This window comes from Bombus fervidus, chromosome 11 (assembly GCF_041682495.2).
Source record: "Bombus fervidus isolate BK054 chromosome 11, iyBomFerv1, whole genome shotgun sequence".
NCBI lineage: Eukaryota > Metazoa > Arthropoda > Insecta > Hymenoptera > Apidae > Bombus > Bombus fervidus.
In genome coordinates, this window is record NC_091527.1 from 2057403 (window position 1) to 2081626 (window position 24224).

The window sequence follows — 24224 nt, forward strand, 5'->3', positions numbered from 1 at the left end:
TATGGAAGCTTCTTCGTTCCCTTTGCAGTTTCGCCAGTCGCAATTAAAGATGTGTCGCGAAGTCTCTACGTCGGCCGTATCAAGCTTCAAAGGGTTCCATATTCCTGTTCCTCGTGGCGCTTCTCCCGGTCGTTCCTCCGCGATACAGCGAAAAAAAAATAAGAGATTACAGACTGGCAGGCTGTAAATAAGTTTCGTACAGCTGTACGTGGATTTTTGTGGAGCGTGGGAGAACACATGGGCCAGAAGTGTCGTCAGCGTTTCCGCATGAGTCGACTCAGAGGCTTTTCTTTCCAGTGAGCATCTGCGCCGTGTGTCGTGTGGAACCGTAACGTGAGAATATACGACGATAATAATGGCACGACTGCAACGTGGGTGACTATAAAACCCCGTAGACGCGATTCCGTTTTGCAAAACACCTCTCTAAGAGGTCCTCCGACATAGAGAAAACCGTGCAGATTAAAACGCCGGGTTTCTTCTTCGACGGCGAACACCCGGTGGCCGGTGTAATTTATGCGTCGTCGCTCGAAGAATCGTAATTTTTCGACATTCCTTCTTCTAGCTGGCAAGGATTTCCGGTCTCGCTCGCCTGAGTTACTCGCGGTTCGAGTGAAAGGTTAACCAATGGTAGGGATTGATTTACAATGAAGGAAAGCGAGAGGTGAATGTGGGGTGCGTAATTTTGTATTTGAGATATTGGATATTTTTCGTTAGGTCAATAGACTTTTATGTTCTAAATTATCAAGGATATTAAGGATATCTTCGAATCTTTAAGCATAATTTATTGATGATACATAATAAAATACAACCTCGGAGTAGAAATATGAATAGTTGATATGTTTGTTTAATATCGAAAGATTTATCGTACGACTGGCGTGTACGAGTTAATTCGCCAAAATTTCTTGAAGTGAAAATTGTCTATTTTCGTGAAACTTACATGCGAAGCAGTTAAGGTAAATATGAACCAATTGACAACTCATAAAAATTCCTTCAAAAGAAGATCATCTGTTATTTATTTAGAAGGATACAAAATTTAAATATACAGAATACAGAACAAAATTTAGAATTATACAGAATTACATTTATCAAAAATTGTTAAGTGCTTCTATGCAATAGTATCCTACACCCTCTTCTTCGTGCATCGTACAAAATTCCTAGTAAAACAATCAACCAAATATTCCTAATCTAAAGTCACTTTGTCAAACAAACAAAAAAAGCTCTCAGCTAAGAAATTTAAATGAAAGATTCCCGAGAAGAAGTGATCTCAATTCAAACCATGACACAGTTCCTAAGATTGATCCAGCAGCTGTGCAGATTCCAAGATCTCGAATATTATCAATGACTCACTTCATTCCCTTTGATACCGCAGCTATAAAGGGATCTTTTGAAAAATAAAAGGGGAAAATTGGGTCTCCAGCAATTCTCACAGCAATATAGCCGCGATCACGACTAGCTCGCGATAAATCATGTAATTAAACCGGCTTCTTAAACGGTGACTAACCGTTCCGTGTACGTGAAGCCAGCTGCTACTGTTGTATGGTTTACGTTTACATCATCGGGCGACACGCGCGTGAAATGATCGGCTATTTCTGCGCCAGACTAGCAGACGCAGCTCGACTAAATTGCAAGACGGTTCACTTCTGGCAGCCTAGTTGCTTCTGTTGGGTACAATTAAAACAACTGCCGGGTTTTCTAGCCGCTTTTTCTCGTTAATCATGGAATAAGAATTCTTGGATTAACCCAGTTCCCGCGAGTCGAGTCGATGTCTGTCATTGGTGACTGTGCGTTTATTCGTGGTACGCTGTCTCATGACTCGTAAAGTTTCGTTAGAATGGTTCGTTGTTATATATAGTTCTCCTGTATCGTATCATATTCTTGTATTGGCAATGACCATCTTATGGTCGGCCGAATTTTAGATTGAAATTGGATCGTACTCTATTTGCATCTTCTTTCTTTTTTGTATTATTCGATATTTCCTTTTGATATTGTTCCATTGTTTTTCATTGCGTTGTTATTACTAACAGGTAATAACGTAATTAATAATTAATAGATTTGTAAGTACAAAAAGTTGAAACTTCAATTAGGATCGAAGATCACAGACAAAAAACATGATAAGCAATTTTATAGTTCAATAATAATCAATTCTATGTTATCAAAACTGTCTTTTTATTTGGTCGTAGAATTGAACATATTTTTGCACTCTATTGAACATTTCGAAAATGATTTTCTAACTATTTGAAGGTTTGAACTTTGACTTTTATACAATTTCTTTCCTTCTAAAATTCTAATTTTTCTGTGAACGGAACTGAACATTTAATAAGAACGACTACAGAAAAAAGGTAGAATTATCAAAATTAAATGGCGATTAAGTTCCACCCTCATTTCCAAAAGTCCGCAGACGAATATAATTTGGTTAGAAATTGCTATAGAACGTGGACGGAGGACGAATTATTCACCGTTCATTTGGTTGCTTGCGCTCATTCCTGTATGAGCATTTAGAAACGCGCGAAAGCCGTGCCACAATTACACAAATTATGTCAAAGAATGCGTTTAACCCGGTGCAATGTTTCACCGTGTGCGCATCACTATATTAAAGCGGACGATCGTTCAGCCGTTTCTGACATCAAAGCGGAGACCTTACAATTGTTAAGGTTTACGACGCTCCATGGACGACCGGCTAATTTATGCTAATACGAGGTGGTTACGCGTCGAGGAAGTGCAACGTCCGCACCTTTGCGGCTTGACGCGTCGCCATTCCAGAACGATGTTGTCCAAATGACCATGGAATGCACCAAGAAATTGTTTCTGCTCTGTAACGGCCTTCCATTTCATTCAACTTCTATCTCGCGAGATATGTGCAATCCATATAAAACTGTATATTTCAGATTCTATAGGTTTTCAATTTATGAAAAATATCATATAATAAAAATTGCATTTATTAAATTACCTTTATGGTCAATATAAAGTAATAAAGATGGAATTCAAAAGTTCAGTACTCGAATTAACAATTGAACAAAATCTTTTCTTCATTGGATTAATTTTTCATTGATTGCGAGTTCACGAAAACTCTCTATGAAACTTTTCTATTAACAATATTCTCGAAACTTCCTCCAGATCATTTAAAATAGAAAATCCGCCCCGGAGGATGCTAAAATTAATATACCTCAATTACTAACTTCATACCATATAACATTAACTTTCAATTCTAGCATCTATTCTTTCACAAATTCATATGAAGCTTCTAAACCTCACGGAATCTTTCCGTTGGAATCATTCTTCAAATTTCCTGTACAAAGCAACCGAGTACGAAATGTATGGAAAATCTAAACAAAAGCTGCGAATCCTAAAATTATCATGCCAAATACCAAGACAAGATATCACATTATATTAACTTTCAATCACGGTGTCGATTCTTTCAGTAGGTTTCATCAGCTGTCGAATCGTTGATCAAACAAGGTACAATCGACACGGATCGAAGCTCGGCAATCTTGACAGTGTCGATCACGCTCGTTTCCATGATCGATCCTGTAGTCGATTAGCCGTGGCATTGGCTCCGGCGCGTCGCACGTCTGCCGTGGCGAGATACGAAACGTAACCTGTTAACAGTGAAACATAATCCAATATCCCGAGGGCAACGATCCGCAGGAGAGGCTTTCTGCGACCACCGATCAAATAACTCAGCCGAGCCACCGCTTCTCCGCATCGAGATTAACATAATCTCGATGACAGTGAATTAAGCTGCTCGATCGTATACGCTTACCTGTCGGGCTCGTTCTCGTTCGCACCTCGATAAAACACATCAATCGTTCTATTCTATTGGAAATCATATTCACTCGAAAACGATTTCATACGTTTATAGAGAATTTTTTTTCGTCGAATCGAAATCCAAGCGAATTTGATAGATCTCTGACGTGAATGAAGCTGATGGAAGATTGAATATTCTCGACTAGAATGTGGAAGCTTGAAAGTCGTTTCAATTTTTCATCTAAATTTGAATAAGTATGCTATGTGTCAAGATAAAGTTTCTTATAGATCTATGTATGAAAATTTTTAATTTATTATTCTACCTGGAAATTTCCAAAAATATATTTAAATCATGTTAGTTTTCATATATTTATTTTAGTCTTGAAATACTATGTGGAGCAATTCATTTCTCACTCATTTTCGTTTTGGTTATTTCTAAAAAATGATAGCTTCTTATACCTTAATCTTCCATATAATCTTTTATTTTTGTCAAAATAAAGAGTCCGTAATGTTTTGAGATGCTTAACATAAAATTGAAGTGAGAAATCATGTATCACATTAATTTTTCATATTTTGTGTGTGCAGTAGTATGCAGCCACCTTTTAATAAAAGAAATTGGGTCGAAAATGATCGAATGAACATAACAGGTTTTAAACAAAGACACAGTATTCATAACTATATGACAAAATTCCAGTTAGAGATGACTGAATGACTATGTTAATAAAATTATAACCTTCATCCATTTAAACTCTCCTTTGACTAATTTTCCCAGTTGGCATATATAGTTCTCTATTATGGTATTAAGTGAACTTTGCAGGGATGTAGTATTGAAAGGTTAAGAAGCAATCAAAATTTTCTAAAGGACGAAAAGTTCTATCGACCGCATAATTTCCCATGAGAACGTCGTTATAACATGTACACGCCTAAAACACATTTTCGTGGGACATGGACCAATAATCGCGACATTAGTGGTTAGATAAGCACGAATGCTTTTTAGTAGCAACGTCTCAGCAATAGAACGATAACTTCTCCTAGCAAGAAGGAGATCATTAATCATGCACACCATGAATTCGTGTTATGAAAGGTGGAGCAGAACTGGCAACAAAAACGAGGATTTAAATGCATCGACTTACTGTATCTCTGGTACTTGCGTTCATGAAACTCCAGAATAGTTGGAATCGTTGGAAAGACTCACATACAGCATTATCTCCAGCCCTTTGGCCTTAAACTTCTAGATAATCGCGCCTTAATTAACCAAATACAACCAATTTTCATGCTTAATGCCGTGTTAGATAAATACCTAATTAACCTTTTTATAAAATCTAATCTTTATCATAAGTAATAAATGTATTTGTTCTAATTTTTGTACATTATATATGTTTTATAAAATCATCTGAAAAAAATGTTTCTATAATAATTTGAGAATAATTAATGAAAAAATAGCCTTTCTAACTGACAAAAATAAATTTGTCACTGAAAGAGTTAATGGGCAATTTCAAATTTCGTTTAACCTCTGACCCACATTTCATTACTCGCTCATTGAAGTTATGCACACGATTTGGAGGCCATGAAATATTACAATCACGTTTCGTATACTGACCACTGTTCCATGTTTTTGAGTATACACTTTCACTGTTAAGCCTCATTCAAATTGGTCAAACAATCTGAATTCATGCAACATGCATCACCCCTTTATCAGTGTTATGCTGTCATTTACTTGAAATTTCTTTCACATTTTTATTTGAAGTATTCACACGAAGTTGTTCAAACAGCTTCAAATCGATGAACACGACTTGAACGAAGACAAAATTCTCATTCAACTTATTTTACGATACTTTTTGTAGCCACTGTACTCAAAACAATAAAACAGTAAACTAAAAATTCATTTTACTCTTTCAATCCCCATTAAACAATTTTCTACATAATAACCCGCAAACTCATTCAAACCACGCCGTACATGCACTATTTATACTGCAATTACTCAAGAATTATCTACAATAATTACTCGAGAATTTCATTAACAGAGAATTTCACTAAGATATGATATACCTCCTGTACCAACCAGTATACCTAAATATCAACATTTACCTACAATGTGTCTGCAAAACAAATCTCATGCCGCAAACGTTCGTTCGAAGATCAGTCATGAAATGCGTTAGGATCTCCGGTGGCCACTGGTCCTTGAAATTCGACGGTCATACGAGATTGCGGTTAGGGAAGAGTTAATTAAATGGTTCGGGGAAGTTGATGTCGCTTGGGTCAGTCGATGAACCGTGAACGAACGCAACCGTACACACCACCACGCCTTTCCCTTAATAATCACCGCGTATACATTCCGCTCGTCTGACTGCTCGCAGAGACGAACCGTGCTCGAATCGTGCAAATTGCCACGACGATTTCGTCTGCTCGAGATCCGGCCCGATAACACAGGCCAAATGGGAATGTCTCTGACACGACGGTGAATTTATCGCGCCGCTTCGTTCGTTGACGAGCCGTCGTTTTGAGCCTTCGCGCGATGCAACCGCGCGCCGCGTTAACGAACGCGTTTTTTTCCTGTAGACTTCCCTCTTTTTTTTTTCTTCTTCCTTTCTTCTCGCTCGCGTAAATCACGGACGACACCGAATCGCGAGATTTCTGGCAGACGGACGAGTTAACAGGATTTGGTAATGATGATGTACGATGCGTTGCTCGGGGTAATAGGTAGGCTTAAACGCGGCATTGAGGGTGCAATTTAGAGACAAGTTGGGGATAAACGAGTTCGTTTAAAACGACGTTGCGATTGTATGATTGTGTCCGCGATTTATTTGGGGAAGTATTTCCTGTATGGATGGATCTGTCCCAAGTATTGTCGCTGAACTGTGTTAATGCAAATTGTGCTTTTACGAATACGGCTCGAGAAATGAGATCCAAATGGACAATCTTCTTGCATCTTTTTAATTTAGATGTCTTCTATACCTTTGTATATCTGTGTACATTTAAAACTATGTAATATCTTGGCGTGCAATCATCTTGTGTAATTGTGAGTGGTAGAGGTTTGGTGTAGTTCCTATGGTGGAGTTGGTGGGTGATTTATGTAGAAAATTGTTTATTGTGGGATCATAGCTGTAGTAATAAAAGTATTTTTTTTTATTCTCTCATACTGTCCTTCAGTATGGGTATATTGTAAATGTTTGTTGAAATCCATAAAAATTTGTAATCTAGCAAGTATCACTATTTAGAGACGTGCTTAACAACGTGCTTAAGGAATTGGCTAATATATTTCATGAGAATTCTATTGAAAGTAAGTTTAGTGATTTACAAATTCATCAAAACTCAAAAGTAAATAAAGTAACTTTATTCAGAGAAGTATTTTACAAATTGATTTTCAGATATAGTGGCGCATAAACGCGAACCTTTATCGGATTGCTTTAAAGTTACTTGTGTAATTAACGTTTGCAAATATTCTGCTCACAACGAGGGTAATCACAGATAAGTTATCGCGTTTCTTAACTATTGCAGAGTCTGCAAGCCACTACTTGGCGCGTTTCCTTTTGCCACTGAAATTTCTGTTGCATTCGGTGCTTATTCCACAGAGATACAATTAAAAGTTGCTTCTAACCTGTTTCTCGGTTTACATCTGCGCCACAGCGAAACAGCCAAATATAAAGCGAGAACCGTACGAAAATTAACGTTTACAGAAAGTAAAGAGAAAGAAGGCATTGCAAGAAAGAAAAGGCGTAATTCCAAGAAGTACCTGAGCAGCAACTTTTCGAACTGCTGCTTTATTTCCATTTCCTGCTACGTTTTAAGAACACGTGGCTTAAGAACACCGAGGAAAGAACGTTGCCGAAATAACCAAATGCCTTTAAACCGCATTTAAAAGCATCGAGGGAATTAACCACGTTCTGTCACGATTCGTTAGAAAATTACTTTCCGTGTTAATTCGAAAATTGGATTTGACGATCTGTTCTCTTTTTACAAAATAAACTGTTCTGTGTGCAATGACAAAAAATATATCTACTCTATTAAATGGCCCATAAAATCTCTTCGCGTTCGTTTTACGAGCTGGATACTGTGAAAACGAGCACAAAGAGATGGAGACTCGTAAAAGGAGTTTAATTACTTCATTCCTAATCCATCGCGGCTGATAGATACGGATTCGAGCTCCTCGTAAATTCTGCCACCACCACATTTCCTCACTGGAAGAGGTTCCTCACAGGGACTATACAATCGTCCTTTATCTTTTCTTCGTATGGTACCGTTATGACATCTTCGTTTTGTAACTATTTTCATGGACACTCAGATTGATGTAGGAAGTGTTATACAAATGGAAAAGAGAAAATTCTTTATGGAAAGATACAGTTAATTAATAGGTTCAATTTAAATGTCAAGTGAAGAATGACATTATTGCGAAAAATGTCATAAAAGAGGAATTCAGGAATGCCTGTGTAAAGTTCGAGAAAATATAAAATGTAAACTTTATAAAAAATATTTTATATATCTTTTGTTTCTGACGGATTTGTTTCTAATGGATTTGTTTCTAGGAAAAATATAATGCACTAAAATTTGGACCAGTTTCATTGAAAATAAATACATTCATGGTTTAACGCAACATGTAACGCGAAAAGGTTAATTACTGTGGAAAATGCGAGATTCTTCCATTCATTACCAAGATACATGAATTATGTTTATGCTCCATATATTCTTGTATTCCAATATTCTCTCAGAGTTTAAAGTCAGTGAAAGAACGAAGGGCATTAGTCGCGGGAGATTTCTTCTTTCATTCATTGTAAACGTAGTTACGTGACAACCCCGATCGTACCACTATTCACGGTGCTTTATTGCTCTTATTATATAGCATGGTTTCAAAGTACCACATTTGATACCTTCCCTTCCTTTCTTTCGTTTATGATCCTTTGAACCCTCTGATCCTTCGTATATATACCTAAATGTACACATAAACAGAGAAAAGTACCGTACGGTAATTACAAATCTAGAGGAGACAGGTTTTCTCTGAACCACAAGACAACTTCCGACTATCAACGTTCACGTTCCAAGAATACCGTGCTCAATTCCCAATAGATTCTCGAGATCATTTGCATTCGTTCGACGTACAAAGATCGACGAGACTGACCTAAAGAGTTGCGGCCAAATTGACGCGATTCTCTTCAACATTTTCTCGACCTTTTAACTACTATTTAACAGAGAAGATCGTGGATCACGGATCTAGAAATTTGAGCACAGAGCGTAAAATTAGTTAGCTAATATTTCATTAATTTATAAACAAGGGAAATGAAAAATCTATTTCAACTGTAAATTAGATAAATTTGATTGGTTGCATTTGTAATTATGGAAATTATTGGGTTATTTCGTGAGTGGTTTAGTTCCATTATTAATTACGAGAATTATTATGTTATTTGGACAGCTCACATCATCACAGTATTGTTTTTTATAATCCGCTCGTTTTATTATAGATTTGATAGGATAGGTGGAGAACTATATTATTAAGAATAACGAAATAATGAATTCGAATAATTGATAATTGACTTTAACAATAATTTGTACTCTCGCCCTCGTAAACTCTGTACACCGCGCCTGTAAAGTTAGTCGGGAAATCCCTTAACTCAAATTAGCCACATACACCGTTAAAGGGTTGGCGTTCACGTTTGCGATTGTAAAACGTTACTGCAGAATCTAATTGTTATAACAGCACAAGCACACTAAATAGTACAAAATACGTAATAGAAAAACACAGCATAAATTACTGCAAATGAAATAAACTTTATGTACAAGCGAGAAAACAAGAAAATAAAATAGATAGCGTGGACCGAAATGACGCGCGATGCTCAATGGGAACACTCGGACTGCTTTTCTTCCTGCCTTTCTTACGCGTTTCCATTGTGCCCGGTAAAAATGTCGTAAGAGTGCGAGTCAAAGGTTTGTCAACATTTTCTCTGCGCTTTTTATTACTTTAACACCTTTCCCCAACGACGTACCATTGTATTCTAACTAAAATTTATGAAAATACTAATTAAAAGCTACAAAAAGACGGTGTCGACTCTCTTGACCTCTTATTCAATAATCCCATCAGTAAAGTCACTATGGATGTTTATGCATTTGTGAGAAATTCAATGGTGTCAAAATGCACAAAATATGTAAAAATATATAAAATATCTATAGTATAATACTAGTTAAAATATCCAGTAAATAAAACAAATATGTGCGTAGGTTCTACTTTTTTAGAGTGTGTTCATAAAAATACCAGTTTGGATAATCTGTAGTCAGTGTTAAAGACATCATCGTTTTGTGCAGAGAGAAGCATTGTAAGCTTCTGGATTTTAAACGTAATTTCCAGGTGTCGGTTAAAATATTGGCGTGTATGACAAGCTCGTGACAACCACGAAATCGATACAATTTCGAAATGGAAAAATGGACATAGCCGATATTTTATATGTTGTTGGATACCCTGTCACGCGTGTTACCGAATTGTACGATATTCTTTCCAAATGAGCGTAATAGAATCGACGAGGAAATGGAACAATTGCTATCTTGGAAAGTTGATAATCAGTAAATGATAATATTGATATTTTCACAGTTAAGTGCAGTTTTTGTCAGTTTGGTACAATGTTATTTACATGCGCAGCGTAATGAATTGACTGAGGAGCTTTGTGCAAATTTATATTTCTGAGAATATAACTAGGAAAATAGAACCTTGGCAGAAAATTGCCCCTTCTAAGTATCATAGAAATAATTAGTATCACATTAAATAATACCACAAAGTTTAGTAAATAAAAAGGATACAATTAGCTTTTAACAAGATGAGAAAAACACATGTTTAGTAACATAAGATTATTCGGCAGCGTATTGTGTTGAAGTGGTCTTCACTTCTAAGAAAACTCTACATCTAGTCTTTTAATTTTCTCAAGCACTGAAGCCATTGACAGCGTATAGACAAAAGATTGCGTCAAAACATAAACAGTAGATAGGCGACGTTGGCTTCAGGGTTTTCAATCATAGGGTAACACTACTAGCGTGCGGATCTGGATCAGCTCAATTATATTCCGATTTGTATTTACACTTCAGTAATACTAATACTTCAGTAATATTCAGATAGCCTAAACTGAATCAAACTTCGCAAGTCGAACCACAAACACGCCATAAAGCCAACATTTTAGTAACACAAAATCTCCAACAAGTTTTCCTATTTCTTATTCCACAATTCATCCTTTATAATCTCGATTACAAAACCGCTTCCTCGACAATTAATCAATTGAAATTTCTTCGAACAAAGCTTCAAACGAACACCCGCAGAGTTGATCCAGAGGCAAGAATACGGGAAAGGGGGACACGTTCATGGAGCAAAGCGTCGCGTAAAAGGGCCAGAGGGGGTAACACGATCCTGAGTTATTCCTACGGTGAGTTATTTCTCATGAAAGACGGATGCAAGGTGTAGGTATGTGTATGGAACAGCAAAAGGAACGGCAGCAACAGCGGCCGAGCAACGAGATTATCGTTTCTCGTCTTCCACATTTCTACTTCCCCCTTGATTCCTCTACCCTCATCCTGAAATTCTTCTTTAGCAAAACAAAGCTGGACTTCCATTTCACACGCGAATATTCGCGTCATAACGATGAGATCTTCTACACGCGCGTTTTGTTCCTTTTACCTTCTCGTGGTGCCTTTCGTGCCTCGAGACTGTTTCTTTCGGAATTAGGAACCGCGTGGATGATATCTTCAGGATATTTGGACTTTATTTACTCTGAATAGCATTTCGTGGTCTCTCGAGCGTCTTTATACGAGGAAAAATGGTTTTAGCCAAGTAGTTTCCGTTTTACCACTAGAAAGCGAATTGGGAAAATATTGTTGTTAAAGTTTCTGATTCAATTCGTGAGTAATGTTGAATTAAGGTGGAAATTTGAGACAATCTTGTTATTCTAACAGAAAACGATACGAGATGTTAACGATTTTTTAAAAATACGCTTACAGTCCCAGTATGTAAAAGAATCTTAAGATGGAAGATAATTATAAGAGATTGTGCGTATAATAAGATGACACAGTCATATGCTACTTAAATTTTCCATTTAATCCAATAATTCTTTGTAAGATGGAAGAGAAATGTCAACGAAATTTCGAATTAATTATAATTTAATATTTATTCCCAATTTTAATACAGAAGCTCAATTTTGTAAAGAGTTTGAGAAATTTATTCGTGCAGCAATTCTTTGTAAAGCATTAAAATTGGAAACACGTGTTACGATCCTTGTAGTACTTGGTTTGAATACGTTTCATATTCTACGTTAAAGGATTGTTTATTGAGCATTGAGATTCATTTTAACGACGCTGTAATCTCCGAATTTTATTATTATCGATTCTTTTCAAATATGGCGTTTAGTGGCGACAGGTCACCCATGGCTTTTAATTCGAAATTAGCAGAGCTAATGAGTGAGACTCATTTGATATAAATTCTACATTCTACGTTTCCATATTTTTTACAAATTACGTTGATTAAAATAATTCGATCGATAACGTTCCTCATTCAACCTGCGGCAGTGATTTCAAAAGCAGTAAAATTGAAAAGAATATATCGAGTGGGTGTTCTGTCGAAAACGTTTTGTAATTATCGTTAAAGTTGAATAAAATGATGAGCAAAATAAAATAAGCTTATATACTCACGTGTTTCGCGAAGACGTCGTGCAGGCATAATCCTATAATAAATATAAGAAGCACCGACGACCTGAAACAAAACAATATTCTCCTTTACAATCTCGTTTTATCATCTAAATTAACGCTTTAATTAGTATCCTACCAATAACTAATTTGCTGTAATCATGATAAAAATTATAAACGAATATATCGTATAATAAATCATAAATCCTTAATGAATACTTTGTTGCTTAAACTATACTTTATTTCATTTACCTCGTAACATCTTTATTATATAAATCAAAGATTGAAAAAAAAGTAAAACCTAACTTAAACTTAAAACAAATATAATATTCTCTTTTACAATTTCGTTTTATCATCTAAATTAGCATTTCAATTAACACTAGGATATTATCTAATTTTCTATGATCATGATAAAAATGATCATATGATGGAAGAATGCAACTATACCGTATAAATTTCTAATCGGCATCTTCTAAAATTTATCTGTATAAAATTTACTTCGTAACATTCATTTTAGTACTGAAATCAAAGATTGAAGGAATCTTCACTCGAACCTAACCCGAACCTGAAACGAACACAATATCTTTAAAATCGCATCTTAATATCTAAATTAACATTTTAAGTAATACCACAACGATATTTAATTTGCCATAGTCATGATAAAAATGATCGACGATACAATCATATTCTGTCAAATAAATACCCAATCAGTACCTTAAATTGTACTTTACAACATTCACTTTATAACATCCTCTTTATTACTTGAATCAAAGATAGAAAAAGGACAAGACAGGTAATAATAAACCATGGCTGAAATAATCACGCGTCTCTGCGTCACGATCTATTCACATCTGTCCTTTTCACGATTCACACATTCACCCATACGAATCAATCACTCGGCCATCCAACAAGTAATACCGCCAATTAAACCACCCAAGAAACCGCAAGCTAATTACAAGCCGCGCCGTCGTTTTCCACGATAAATCAAACGCAACGGGACCAATGCACGCGAGGCAAACCGGCGAGGAAACTGGTCGCCGGCAACATTGACCCAGACTTTGATTCTTGCGTGAACGCTGCGACGAGTTTCACCGCGAACTTGTCCCGCAAGTAGTTACGTCAGCCTTGGATACGCAGTTACGTGTGTCATTAGGTGAAACGAGTTCTGGCCGTCATCGATATTACTGACCGTAGTTACTGAAGAAAGGAAAAATGATCTTTAATTCGAAGATTTCTGAAATGAGAATTTGCGATCAGTACACCACAGATTTTTATGCATTTTTACGAAATTTGAAGATACAGAAATGCACACAATGCATATAATATGGAAGAATGTAATATATCTGGTAAAAAATTTTTATTTAAATTGGATTTATACATGTCCATAGAAATATAAAAATGTATAAATAGTCTGATAATGAGGTTTTCGTGTCAAGACACGCTTTCGTAGCTGAGGAGTTGAGATGGTAAATGGTGTAAGTGCTAAAAAAAAAAAAAATAAGAAATGATCCTTTTTAGTGGAAAAGGATGGAAATTTTATGAGAAATACAGAGAAAAAAGATTAGAATAATTTATTGTAGCTATCTACCCTCTTATCCTCACGATGCAACGTTGCGTTACTAAACTAAATAAGCGTATTTAATGTTGATAAAACACATCGTAATTTTAATGCATTATATTTTCTAATATTCTATAATAAAAATATATGTATATATTTTCTCAAGAATTTAATACGGTAAGTTTATAAATTGTATTTCAAACTTAAAAAAATTCATACAAATACACCGTTCTAAATTTATAAAATCTCTATGAAAAGTTAGAAATTGGTCATTTCGACTACTGTAATAATTGTAGAACTGAAAATATAAATGTATCTTCTCCCAATTGATCCTCAAGGGAAATCTGTCAATTGTATAGAATTGCAAATACTCCTATCGAGGTATTTTCGCAGAATCTTCGTGGGAGCTCTATCGAATGTCGAGAAATACGTGCGGCGCCTTAGTTTCAAGAAGTTCTGAGTTAGTATGCGAGTCTCACATCTGCAATTCATTCTAGATTTCTCTGGAATCCCAATGGAATTTTGGAAAATGTAGACTGGATTCCGGATGTTAGTTTTAAATAGTCTGCTATCCATCCTAAATTCTGTGTATAACAATCCATTTCGGCCACTGAGCGTCTAACATAGATTGCAGATTAATATTAAGACTAGTATCAAGGTCTGGTATTGAGGTTTAGCTAACATTAAGCTCTGGATTAACCACAACTATAATATTGTAAATTTCATATCCTAGATTATGCTACATATATATAATATAATTATTAGAATCTATCATTCTATTCAATCAATCTATAAATCTATCAATCTATCAGTGTCAAGTCGTGTTTTTAACATCAACTGTTCTTTTGCAATTCGTTGTAACTTTATCACACAATAAAACATTTAAACAATTTTAAATATAACCCAATTCCATTCTACATATACGAATACAAATATGTACATAAACAATTGGAAAAATAATATCAAAACGTCTGAATACGTAACGAAAACAACGTGAGATATATGACGGGAGCCACAAAGGTCTCTAACTCTCAGAATTTGTCTAATTAAGCTGATAAGATAGCATCTCAAGAATGTCGTCGACGTCTTCACCTGACAAACTGGAAATTCAAGATATTCTCCGTGCGTTACAAAACTGGAACGAGCCACTGGGTAATCGAGCCGATGCTCTCCCCTGTGGACGAAAGGATTTATAGAGAGAACAGGCGAACCATCACGCGCTCGTTGTTCCCCGCCGTCGCGGCCGACGCGATAAATTATTTTGCAGCAGCCGCGAGGCTCCGCTCTCTTGTTATTTACATGCGAGCACGCGCCGAGGCTGCCGATAAATCTACCAACTGTCTGAAATTGTATGAATTAGTCGCGACGCTCGCTACTTTCTCGCCTGATTTATCGGCGAATATCATCCGCCTGCGAATCAGGAGCTCTCACGTGGTACGAGTGTTGTTAGGTCGCAATTTCGTCGTGCTATCATGTAAAAGCGTGTTAAAGTAGTGGTTCCTGGGTGTTGTTTTAAGGAAACTGGAAAATTTACGGTGGAAAAGATTTATCTGATCGTATTGATTTCTGATGAAAGTTAGTGGAAGGGAAAAAATGGAACTTATAAAAATGGTATTCTAGGACTAAAGTATTATATTATCACACAACAATGATACAAAATATCTTTTGTACTTATTAAAATCGTCATCTCTAGTGAATTATAAAATACTAAGACACATGTGCAGATTCTTTATTCTTATGCTAGTTATGCTCTGTATTTTTAGTAAATTTATAAAAGACCAGCAATAAGTATTATATTACAGTATAATTTGTATCTTGTAAGGGTGCAATAAAGAAATTGAGACGGTATTATCAACAGATTAACAGTACATTAAAGACAAATTCTAGTAACTGAAAAAAATGTATATCCTTTCCTATCGCAGCTGTCTCTATATGCATATCATAATTTATCTACTATAATCTCATCTAATCTATTTAAATTATCTCTATTCTAATTTATCCTGAGATCACTCTACATAGTCTTCAAAGAAGTCACACATTCTTAAAAGAAGTTATAAACCCATTAAACAAAGTGGAAGCAGGTGTTACAAGTCTATAAACAAACACCAATCACCAACAGACAAAATCGATCAAACCCTTTCATCCTCCGTCTCGAAAAATATTCGAGTAACGTTTTGAAGTAACAACGATTCGAATAGACGTGTTGACAGTTGAAACGTGCGAGTGCGCATCGATGCAAGTAGGAATGAAAAAAAAGCAGCGATATCTTGAATCGACCGGTGCAACGACTGCTTGTCCGTCGTCAAAACGTGAATGAACGTGTTTTTCTGCTGCATCGGCGCGCGTCGTTACGTAGGTTCTTTGAGTGGGCGTCATTCACTGGTTTGGAACGTTGCCCGAGAACTGGCGTGAGCCATTCGCTGTTCGAATCGTTGAATCGGATCGTGGCAACGAGAGATAGAAAGAGAAAGAAAGGGAGACCGTGTTCTGCTATCGGTCGGAAGATATAATATTCTCGTGAAAAATGGCTCACCGGTGCTATTGGCCCAGAACAATGCGAGATGTCGTGCCGTTTTAATGGCCGGCGAACAACAATCTTGCCCAGGCTGGATATAAATTGCTAAAAAGCTCGCCGCCCGTAAATTTCGCCACGCAGCTTCCTTCGCGAATTATTTCCGGCATTTCCACCTCTCTCTCTCTCTCTCTCTCTCTCTCTCTCTCTCTCTCTCTCTCTCTCTCTCTCTCTCTCGCTGGTTGAAGAGGGATTTATCGCGTGGTGAATTATGCCAGAAAGGGAAAAAGAAAGAATGTTTGTTTCGGTTAACGGCATACTTTCCTTCGACGGGGAAATTTGAATTTTTATTGGAACATATCTCTTACACGATGGAACGAAATCGATCATAGTTGCATCTATATTTATGTTCTTGTACTTTGTAAGGTCTTATATTATTACTTAGTATTCTTGTATTATAATTTGTCAATGATATAATTAATTAAAATTTAGAATAATAGCAGTAGCAGTAAATAAAAGTAAATACTACTTCTGGATGGTTTTTTATTTTTTGATGTTTCCCTTTCTCCCTCCTATCCTTCTTTTCTTCATCCCTTTTCCCTTTTTTCTTTTTCTTTTCATTTTCATCCTTCCCCACAAATTACCTAAATTTTCTCAAAATATATAAATATAACAATAAATAGAATCAATAACACAATAATCATTTTGCTAATAAAACTTCTTCGGATGATCCATCTAAACTTCGTATATTCGCGTTCGAGTTGCATCATAATTCTACATGTACGTAGTAGGTAAGTGTAACGATAAATTTGACCGAATGAAACGGGCGAACGCACGAATACCTTTCGATCTACAATTACTTTGTAACCGGTCGCAGGTGCAAGATACTTCCACGAGGCGGTTGCATAAAACATGACAGCGAGCCACGGGAATCTACGGGGGCGTTAATTGGAACGCAGTTTTCAGAGATCTAATTGCGTCCGCGAAATCCTCGTGTGATGTTTCTGTTCGCGCGTGAAACACCATGAAGCAACCGGTTTCACTGAAACACGAGACTGGTTTATCGTACTTCGGCCTTGACGTCTGGATGCTTCGTGGGTGCGGTAATTGATCCTCGGTGAATAATTTTAATTGGGTGGCGAACGTGAAATTGATGTTAAGTGGAATTAAATGGCTCCGCTAAGAGACGACACGATTCTAACGCGTACAATTACAAAATCTAACCACGTTACGATGCGACGTGCGTATGGTGTCCACGAAGATATATACTCGGTTAGAATTTCAACTCTTGATTTCGTATAACTTGATGTTATTCGAGTTTTTATAGTTAATTAAAAATTAATTAACAATAGGATCGTTTAAGTAGAAGTGAACTGTAGGATCAGAAAAATCAGTTACTTAAGTTCATTTTTAAAACTATTTCTCAAAATTGTACTGTTCTGTTATGGTAGTTATAATTCAGTGTATATGTAAATTTTGCATCACATTCTTATAAACCTTTTCCCATTTTTATAAGAATTTGAGTAAATCTATTGCTTGAGAGTAAATACATATATACATCATTTTCATAAAATAAGCGTTACTAACATATATCTACAATTCCAATGTACAAGAGTGATTTTTAAGTTAAGGTAACAAATCAATTTCACAAAACGATGCCATTTCTGTCGAAACGATCCATTTTGTCAAGTATAATGTAATATCTGGTACTCTTGAAATATTTAGATATGAAAGATTTTTAAACTCTCCTCTCAAAATTACCTTAAATAAAATCGTAACAATGCTCTAAGTGTCCTGTCAAACAGAACAATTGGTAAAGAAAATTTCTGTAATCTTCAAAATAACCACGAGACATAATCTTCTGCCAACGTGGCTATTAACTCGATCCTATCGAATATTCTATTACGTTGTAAGCTTTTAAAGGTCGGTAGTTTGGCCCTCGCGGCAATACGCAGCATCTTTTACGATTCCAAGAACGAGCTAAGCTTATAAAGCTACGAGCAGTTGGCAACTGTGAAATTCACGGTTCGCATCGAACGAGATTCGGAACGGCATGAATATGTAAAGCGAAGCGACCGACCGAACCTGCATCCTGAAGGCTTCTAACGAGGACCTCCTACGGTCGGGTTCGTTACAGATGACAAGTTCTTCGGCTTACACCCAAGTCCTACCCTGTTGCTGAGGTCAGAACAATTACGACGATCCTGCTTTCCATGCCGACCTCGAAGTTTAAACAAGGTTTTATGTCTAATTTTCGAAGGTCCATTTCAGGGAACCAGCACCAAACTGTTTACATGATGATACTACCTGTTCGTGATTATTTATTGAGAATGCGAGGAACTTTCTTAATCCTTTGCACTTCAAAAATATTTATGTATACTTTAATATTTTATGGAAAATATTAAATATATGTCTTGTTTCAAAAAAGGAAGATTATAAATATACCGTAGATATTGATACAATTCCATGCTTTCATGAACATAGCTAAAGAGATGGATTTTAAACAACGATTTGTTTTCTCCATTAAATATCATAAGAAATATTTTATTTTGGGTATATTACATATTTCTGCATATTATTTTCACACTTTCAAACTTCCCATAAATTATAAAAATTCGCATTCTAGTTATAAACACTTGTAAATTCATATATATAGACAAATAAGATCATACATTACTTAAAGAATTCTTTCTCAAATATTTTATACTAACATCTAGTTAAATAAAATCATCTACTGTTTGAAAATTCATTTTTCAAATATCATATTTGAATGACGCTCGAGTTTTTAAGAAAGAATTCAACTAACCCCAGTTCAATTTTCAACACAGCCTTTCTACGTACCCCTAAAAATTCTTAGCATCCACCTCTCTCAGCTTCCATTCTCTTAAATATCCTGCTCCTTAATCTGCAAAGCAGCTTTTTCGTCACACGTTTCAACCATTACCTTATCAAATCGCAACAGGGACACGATGGAACCTTAACGAACCAGGGCCACACGTTTTCTCGTTATCCAACGCCGGTTCTCGTCAACATCCGCGAGAGCCGTGGCACGTTTTCAGCGGCCACGCGAAAGTCGGCTGCCTAAACCGCAAATTGCCCGCGCTCCGGACGGAATAGGATCGTGATAAACGACGAGAGAGAGAGAGAGACAGAGACAGAGAGAGAATTGGAGAGGCGGATACGATGGGATCGCAGTGAATCCCGGCGCGCGGACAACGGGCTCATTAGTAGCGAACCGATATGCAGAATACCAAAAGTTGCAAAAACGCGGCGGTATGCGCACGCGAAAGTGCAACGCGGTATCTGATCGCGACCACGGAGCCACGCGTGCCTTCGTTGCATGCCACTGCAATGGATAACGTTTCCGACTGCGCTTTAACCGACCTATCGGTTATTCATAATTGGATATACGTGGTATCGAATATGTCGCGTGTTTTCGAATAGACGCACGGAAATTATATTATGCACGTATTGTATTATGGATTAGGTAAATTGTTCCCTGAACGATCTTCGATTTTTGATTGCTTAACCAATACGTTTGTAATGTGCTTATTTGACAGTTTCTTTTTATTGTGATCATTGATTTGTACGGATTCAAGTTATGATATCTAGTGTCAAATCTGTTGCGATCCTCGATATTTATATATTTTAATCTCGTTTTCATTTTGGCGAACTACAAAGGTTTTCATTTCTTTTTTCTTTTTAGAAATTTTTTAATATTAGTTTCATACAATTAATAATTTTTCGTTGGTGGTAAAAGACTTATGCTATATCAAAACTCGAAGCTTGATATAAAAATGTTAACAGATACTATATCCCAAAATAGAAAAATGTTCAAAATGATTCAAATAAAACAAAAATACAAGATACAAAAAAAAAAAGAAGACACGTTAAAAAATAGAATTGAAGTTACAAGTAATTCATTCGTAACTGCAACATGTATATATACATGTGTTAGGGTGCAATTTCATCACACAGGATGAACATTTGTTTGGTAGACCAAAACGTTAACCACTTAACGAAGCGGTAAATGGAGTGGTAATCAAGCGACGTGTTGAACCAAGAAACCGTAAGTCCGCTTTAAAAGTGTAATTCCACACAGGCGACTCTCAAGCATCGGATTAAACGATCAGCAACTCTGCTAATTCGTTAATCATAAATATTCAAGAGTCAATTAACACGGGTGCGAGGGGTCGTGCACTCTCGCCGGATCAATTAATTATCGATTTCCATTACGCTTGCGTAATGACCTATTAACAACGCACGCTCGAGATCCTCCAGGCCGAAACTTCAATTTTAATGCCATGATTCGTGAACGTACGACTTATTCCGAAATTATGTTTTATCGATTCTGTTTAATATTGGATTAACGCCAGAACGCGCAAATCTGATTTATGCACCAATTAATTTATGGTGAGAATAATACGATCTTTTGGGATAAATGAATTTGAGTGTTTTAGAGCTAAAAATTTCAAACTATGTCAAATTTCAAGAATCTCGGATTGATTTATCTTTTTCGACTTTAGAGTTCAAGTTACTTGCTCACTGTCAGATGCGTGACTTTGAGAATCCAGGATAGTTTCTATCGAATTAGTAAGATATTATGTAATACAGTTTATTATAGTATGCTAATATAATTTTACGATATAAGAAATGTTTTTAACTACAAGCAACATAACAGTGTTAAATTACAACTAAACGACTAAATGAACAAATATGAATTAACTTCAATTAACAAGTGGTTGCAAGAAATCTCTAAATAAGGAACAAATTCACATATAAGACAAACTCTAAATACTACTCGATACTTTATTCTAATGATTAAATTTCATTACGTTAACAACGATATCCTCTTATGTCTGAAATATTTTCAGAATAAACGAAACATTTTAATTATAAAAAAAATATTCATATCGTGTCGCGAATCTCATTAAAATCGCTATGGTTTGCACGCTAGTCCATATATTGCGCATCCCTAGTACAATTGATCGATAACAAAAATGCGAATATCATCGACCAGCCAGTCGTTTGAAACCACGCGAAATATTGAATTCGATCTTCGTTCAGTGCATGCACCACCTTTCCAATGTAACCACGTCTTGTACAATGGATAGGCGCACCCCATCAACGGCTCCGGTCAATTACTATCGTCTGAAAAACAAATGGCCCGGCTTCGATAATTAACGACACGGTGATCGGTTTCTCGAAGCGTCGACCCGTTTCACGCACACGATTCGCGATGAAATATTTCGTGGTGATTATCGCGTTTCGTAACGGTATATCCCTTTCACGATGATAACCCATATTACTCGACCAATTTCGCCATATTACATTTTTTAATTTTATAGAATCCCCATTGCTGTACCTTCGTTGTATTTCCTCAAACTAAGTCGACAATATGATCGTTTCAATCGAATGTGTGATTTTTTTCTAAGCGTAAAACGAACGTTTTGAAGGATAAAGAATTCGCTTTATGAAGTTTGACGATACTTGAATATGTTTGTCGGTTGGCACCGATGATTAAGAGTAGCAGTTTCTACCGTAATGATTTTCGATCTTCTCGATGCGAACTCGCAAATGGAACGAGATTCGGAGGTGTATGATTTTCGAGGTTCGGTGAACACGTGCACTAACGTAATTCGACCGCCCGACTGAGACGTGTAATTTTCACGATTGCACCGGGGAAACTGATCCCTTTTTATCGAACGCGAGCTCGCTCCTCCCTGTGCTTGATCAAGTGTGATTACTGTGGACAATACGGCTGGGTGCTAACAGCACCAAATAAGAGTTATGAATGTTGTTCGATATTGTGTAATTTGGCGAGAATTTGCTGGAAATTTTTATACAACATTCGACTTTACGTTACGACGTTAATATCATTCCAAATTTTTCCATATCCATATCATTCTTTCATAACTTTCAGTTTTTGTCTGTTAGATGTTCTTCCTTAAACAAATTCAACTCCAGATTTTCATATAAATAATTTATATAATTCATCAATTTCATCTAATTCCGATTTGATAATCTCATCTGTGGATTTTATTTTTTCGAATACTGTTGCTTAACAATAAGTTGGGATAGTCTATAGCAGTATTAATAAAATATATTTACACCAAACACCTGAATTTCTTTATACATCTGATATTGGCATAAGAATATACAAAATTCGATACAAACAATTTTCCTATGAATTATTGTAATACATATTCTCACGAAAAAAGCTCAATCTTTTTCAGGTATTCCATTTTTTATACGCTCATCTCTCTCAAACAATATTTCACGGGGTATTTAGCGCATTAATCGCGATAGAACGAAGCGACGCGAGTTCCAGCAATTACTATCGATCATTTTCCCCATAATTTACGATTTCCCCTCCCCCTGACGGTGTTCCGGGACAAATTGGCCTTAAACATTTTTATGAATTCGGATTCCCGCGGCTCAACCTTCGTCATTTAGGTCGTCACAGTTAATTTAGGCGACACGACGCGTTTCCATCATCTTCCACATCCATCGTTCCTTTCTTTTTTCTTTCATTTTTAAACGCATAGAAATTCTCGAAGAATATAAACGAGAACGACCGCGCCAACCATTCATAGAAAATTGGTTAAGACGCGGCGTTAACTTGGAACTCTTTAACCGGACAGACGGGACCTCAGAAACCTGGCAAGTTTAATATTTTATCGAGCACTTTCTGCCTCGCCTCCGTCGCTATGGTTATTAATTGCATGCGTGCAGCTCGTCTCGTTTTTCTCAAGTGAACATTCATGAGATGCGATAGGCACTACTTAGTCGCTAATAGACAACGTGGTATTACAGCAATCGTGAAGACACTTGTCTGAAATCAGCCAATACATGTGAGAGAGAAACCACTGAACTCCAATTGAATTATTCTATCAATATAAATATATATAATATATTCTATCAATATAAATATCAATATAAGATCGCAGGGAAAGAACATGGTAAGCAATTCCATGTTACCAAAACAGTCCTTTTATCTGGTTGTAAAATTAAATACGTACTTTGCACTCTATTGGAGTTTCAAAAATTTCGATTGTTAAAATATTAAACATGATTGCCTAGAAAATTTCTTTGCAACTTACCCATCAAGAGACAAAAATGAACAAATAAATAGCGTGTTCTCACGTTGTTCCCATGTTTTTTTCATATATCACGATTTTATTTTTCACTTATAACGATTTCATAAAAAGATATAAAAACTATCATAAAAATATTTTACACCTTCATAATATCGAACAGTAAACGCTCTGCCATTTACGTCCTTCTTTACCCAATAATACCGCCGAAGTTGCTTACTTTCATTACGATAATTCTTCAAAATACGTAGTGACTTTATACGCTGTAACTAATCTCTTCTTTTAACCCGAACAAAGTTCCATCCACCATCACCGTGGAAAATCCACCATCTGAAAATCAGATTCATCTTTCGAGATTCTCTACGATAAAAATTTCACGGGTCCAATCGCCAATTTATTCTTATAAAATTCACCCTTTTATCGCAATAATTTTCACCGTGAAAAATGTAGCTTGAACGTGTTATCAAATCAATTTCACGGTGCGAGTTTCGACGTAAAATGGAACCGGCGATTGCTGGAAGAAACCTCGATCCTCGAAAATTTGAAACGCGATTTCGCGGTCCTTATCTTTCTCAGCGCGAATAATCTCTTCATTATATAGCCCGACTTTGGTATCCAATTACTCGACTCCAGAGCCCGCCGCGGAGATCACTACCCTATTCGTGGA

The 24224-nt window shown here is 36.3% G+C and overlaps 1 protein-coding gene across 9 annotated transcripts in view; it reads right to left on the bottom strand.

Annotated features, from left to right (window-relative positions):
• Ppn (proteoglycan-like sulfated glycoprotein papilin) overlaps positions 1-24224 on the bottom strand; it is a 157493-nt gene that overhangs the window by 45254 nt on the left and 88015 nt on the right. For all 9 annotated transcript variants that reach the window (XM_072012659.1, XM_072012660.1, XM_072012666.1 and 6 more), the window contains exon 2: positions 12397-12457. In XM_072012659.1, coding sequence (XP_071868760.1) covers positions 12397-12457 — 61 coding nt within the window. The remainder of the gene's footprint in view (positions 1-12396; positions 12458-24224) is intronic.